The sequence below is a fragment of the Otolemur garnettii genome, unplaced genomic scaffold (assembly GCF_000181295.1).
Source record: "Otolemur garnettii isolate 467f Iridium unplaced genomic scaffold, OtoGar3 scaffold00010, whole genome shotgun sequence".
Taxonomy (NCBI): domain Eukaryota; kingdom Metazoa; phylum Chordata; class Mammalia; order Primates; family Galagidae; genus Otolemur; species Otolemur garnettii.
The window spans coordinates 14,419,836-14,424,633 of record NW_003852405.1 but is presented as its reverse complement, the minus strand read 5'-3'; the positions used below and the strand labels follow the sequence as shown (position 1 = coordinate 14,424,633).

General features: G+C 44.4%; 1 protein-coding gene across 2 annotated transcripts in view; it reads left to right on the top strand.

The window, feature by feature from the left end:
• Positions 1 to 4,798, top strand: part of SLC44A3 (solute carrier family 44 member 3) — a 75,025-nt gene that overhangs the window by 68,231 nt on the left and 1,996 nt on the right. For both annotated transcript variants that reach the window (XM_023509832.1, XM_023509831.1), the window contains exon 13: positions 3,437 to 3,574. In XM_023509832.1, coding sequence (XP_023365600.1) covers positions 3,437 to 3,574 — 138 coding nt within the window. The remainder of the gene's footprint in view (positions 1 to 3,436; positions 3,575 to 4,798) is intronic.

Sequence of the window (4,798 nt, the reverse complement as noted above, 5' to 3'; positions counted from 1 at the left end):
TGGGGGAGGGGAGAGATGCTGGGGTGGTGGGCTGTAGGCAGAGGAGCCCCCATGGGTGGTGGGCTGTAGGCAGAGGAGCACTTAGTAGGCTGCCGCTGCAAAGCAAGATTACACTGAGGGCTGGAACGCATATGAGAAAAAAGTCCTGCCCTTTCCTGCATCCCTGAAGGCGTGAGGGTCTAGCAGGGGTCCTCAAACAGTTTTTGGCCAGGGCTGGGTTTGAACCTGCCACCTCCGGCATACGGGGCTAGCGCCTTACTCCTTTGAGCCACAGGCACCACCCGGTCCTCAAACTTTTTAAACAGGGGGCCAGTTCATTGTCCCTCAGACCACTGGAGGGCCAGACTGCGAGACCTGGGACAAGTCAGCTGCTAAGAAGGACAGGCAGCGGCGGCAAAAACACCCGGTGGGCTGGATAAATGTCCTAGGTGGGCTGCATGTGGCCGGCGGGCCGTAGTTTGAGGACGCCTGAGCCTATGGATAAAGAAACCCCGGATCCTTTCTGCACTGGGTGCTCAAAGAGTTGCCTCTGTGTTCTCAGTTGTAAATGAGATCATCTTTGGTGAGGTCTGGATGATAAGAACCACCCTTTATGGCACACTTTTCATGTGCCAGGTGCTTTGCTGAATGCTTTATGGGGAACATGTTCTTTAATCCTCCCAACATCCCTTTGCGGTAGGTGCCATAACTCACTTTATAGATGAGGAAATTAAGGTCTTAGGTTAGATCATTTGCCTGAGACCAACAGCTAGTTGGTGGTAGGACTGGAATTTGAACCCAGAGACAGTCTGGCTGCAGAGTCTGTGCTTACCTTAACCACAGTGCTTTTAAATAGCATTTTGCCCTAATGAAAATTGATAGTGTAATGTCCAGAAGGTTAGGGTTTTTTAAAAAAGGTCTCTGTCTCAGAGATTCACCAGGGGACCTGGCAAAAATGCCCTTGATCTTGGTTTCCAGTCTATAAAAGAATGGTTATGCCATTCTCCACCTGCCCACACATGTGTTTTGAGCAGGAATGGATTGGTCATCAGGGCTCTGAGAACCTTAGGTGACAGATGATGCCTAGTTAAGCTATATGTACAAAAGTTTCCCGTCCCAACACAAGACTGAATTCTTCAAACTGGAACAGCTTTCCACCTACAGCTGACTTGGGACTTTAAACGTGAAATTCATATGTGTTTAATTTCATGTGCGAATTTCACGGGCCTCTGTGTAAGGCAGAGACCAGAAGTTTTTTGTGTAACATTAAGGCATTTTTGCTGCGTCTTTACTGAACATCCCCTCTGAGGCATCCCCTCCCCTGTTAAGGGAGATTATTAGCAGCCTTTTGTCTTGGAGAACCACACTTTCCTTTCTAGCTGTCCCTGGTGAAGAGGGAGTTTGATGAATTGAATTAATGCTATTCTCCAATCCTATGTTTGTTAGTCCTCTTCGTCTTCCCTTCCACTTATTCCACGAGGACCTGAAGGACTGTTGGGGGCTGGACAGGTTCGCTGCAGTAGACTCCACACTGGTTTCCTTATGATATTTTTGAAGGATTGTACAGAAGGGTTCATTTGTACATCATGAGATCAAAACTTTCCAAGCCAACAGGAATGACACCAACCCGAGCCGCAATATTCCAGTGTGTTTTCCCAAAGAAGTTATAAATTCTTTAGTGTCAACTTCAGCACAAGTAACCTTTTTAAAGATTTCAAGAGATGTATGAAAAATAGATGGTCCTAGCTGGGCGTTGTGGTGGGCACCTGTAGTCCCAGCTACTTGGGAGGCTGAGGCAAGAGAATCGCTTAAGCCCAAGAGCCTGAGGTTGCTGTGAGACATGACGCCATGAGACTCTACCAGGGGTGACAAAGTGAGACTGTGTCTCAAAAAAAAAAAAAAAAAAAAAAAAGGTCCTGAAATTATCAGTCATAAGAAGGTATTTTAGAAAAACGACCCAAGAAATCTTACATGAACATACATTTGTTGTCTTTGACTTCTTGACTCTATTTCTGTAAATTTATCCTTTAAAAGTTATCCAAAATTGGGAAAATTTTTTGTAGAGACCAAGTCCTACTCTTTTGTTTAGGCTGATCTCAGACTTTTGGTTTCAAGCAGTCCTCCTGCCTCGGCCTCCCAGAGTGCTGGGATTACAGGCACGAGCCACTCACTGACCTGGCCCCATTTCTCCAAAATTTCTATTCAATTTGTTATCTACTCTGCCTTTTCATTTTTCATACCACCCTGTTTATTCCTTATGGTCACTGTTCCTTCCATTATCTCCTCAGCATTTCTTTTTGTTGTTGAAGCAGAGTCTCACTCTGTGCCCTGGGTAGAATGCTAGGGCGTCATTGCTGGCAGTAACACCCGCCAGAGTGCCTGGCTAGTTTTTCTCATGTTTTCTGTTTGTTTGTTTGTTTGTTTTGAGACAGAGTTGTGCTCTGTGGCCCTGGGTAGAGTGCCATGGCATCATCGTAGCTCACAGCAGTCTCAAACTCCTGGGCTTAAGAGATCCTCTTGCCTCAGTTTTCTATTTTTTTTTTTTAGTAGACAGAGACAGGGTTTCACTCTTGCTCAGGCTGGTCTGAAATTTCTAAGCTCAAGCAGTCCACCCACCTTGTCCTCCCAGATTGCTAGGATTACAGGCATGAGCCACTGAGCCACGCCCTCCTTAGCATATCAAATACATTTTCCTATATAACTTTTTTCCAGATTGTTCTCTCCAGTTTTTATTTGTTAGGTCATCTGTAATATTTTCCTGTGAGCACGCCTTCATCTTCTGCAAGGTTTGTGTGTCGGACCCCACTACTACCCGTCCTGGGGGAAGGTTGTTTACTTTGTCTTATGAACTCTGAATTTGTTCAGGAGTTTAGTTCCCTAGCAAGGGCCTAATTACTACTAGACTTTTGGGCTCAGTTCTCACAAATCGGGCTTGCCTTCTTTCTGGTACCTAAACTTCCTTTCCTGCCCTTAGACTCGATTATGCACTAAGAAATAATTTAGGAAGCCGGGCATGGTGGCCCCACACCTATAATCCTAGCACTCTGGGAGGCTGAGGTGGAGGATCACTTGGGGTCAGGAGTTCGAGACCAGCCTGAGCAAGAGCAAGAGCACATCTCTATTTTTAAAAAATAATTTAAATAAAAAATAATTTAAAAAAATTATTCATGATTCACTCATGATTTCAACATATTTGTAATAGGATATTCCACCCATCACATTGACCAGAACATACTTTTCTTTTACTGCAATTATATGAAAATGTAGGTGAATTATATGAAAATATAAGTGAATATCGCCAGAAACTGGAGGACCTTTGAAAATGATGTTATTTGTTATGGGTAGATATAGTGGATTTAGAGCAAATATCTTTCTCTACTCTGCAAATATTCTCTATTGTGCTATATTTAGGCGATAATCATAAAAACCATGTTTAAATTATTGTCTTTTGTTTCAGAATGCATATACTGCCACTGCCATCAATGGGACGGAGTTTTGTACATCAGCAAAAGAGGCGTTCAGTATCTTGTCTAAGAATTCAAGTGATTTTACATCTGTTAACTGCTTTGGAGACTTCATAATTTTTCTAGGAAAGGTGAGATGTCTTGACTAAATAAAAGACATTCAGGGCTTGGTGCCTGCAGCACAGTGGTTATGGTACCAGCCACATACACCAAGGCTGGCAGGTTCGAGTCTGGCCCCAGGCCGGCTAAACAACAGTTGTCATTGTTTAAACAAAAAATAGCTGGGCATTGTGGTGGGTACCTGTAGTCCCAGCTACTTGGGAGGCTGAGGCAAGAGAATCACTTAAGCCCAAGTGTTTGAGGTTGCTGTGAACTGTGACACCATGGCACTCTACCGAGGATGACAGAGTGAGACTCTGTCTCAAAAAAAAAGAAAAAAGACATTCGGAAAATTGAGTCGGGCGACAATTCTACTGACTCTCCCTTAGATGTTGTGCTTTATTATCCCTTTTAAGCCTCAACACCTGAGGTAGTCCTGTTTTGCAGATGAAACTAAGGTGTAATAACTTGCCCAGGATTCCACAGTAGGTGGAGTCTGACCTGCTAAAGTCAGAAGGCTCGTTACCCGGGGCCACAGCCACCCTCTGGGCCTAATTCTGCAGTCCCAGTCTGCCTGACCCTGCCTCCCCCTTGACTGTCCTTCAAATGCTTGACCACGGACGCCCCCCTTCCCCCCACGGCTTCTGCATTCCAAGCTGACCATCCTTGCTTCTTTCAACCACTCCTCCATACCTGACCCCCAAATCCCAGAGCCTTCAGCGGTGCCTAAAGTGAACAAGGTCCTAGTCTCCAGTTGTGACCTGGCCAGTGCCAACTAGGGGGGCTGTCTGCTCCTCATCCAAACTTTGTGCCCTGTGGTGTTCTGTGCAGTTCTCAGGTGCATTATGTAGGTTAGCTGTCAGTGATGCTGTAACGGGACTGGATGTCACAGGCGTGTGCTAATCACAAACTCATTTAAGTCTCAGCTGCACCGGAGATGTTTCACGTGGCAGTAGTGATACAAGCACAGAACCACTATGCCTTTCAAAATAACTTGAAGAGTCTAAGTCGTAATTGTATTTAAATGGCTAATGGGTGATACAGTTTCTAATAACTGCTTCCAAAATTTTTTGGAATGAGTTTTCATGTTTTTACATAGAGTTTTTTTTTTTAATTTCAAATCATTCATTTTCCTGTTTCCCAAAAGGACTATATAAGGGCTAATGAGATTTTAATAAGTATGTGATAACCAGTGATTCTTTGATTTATTTTTAATAAAGTAACATTCATGGCTCGGCGCCTATAGCTCAACCGGC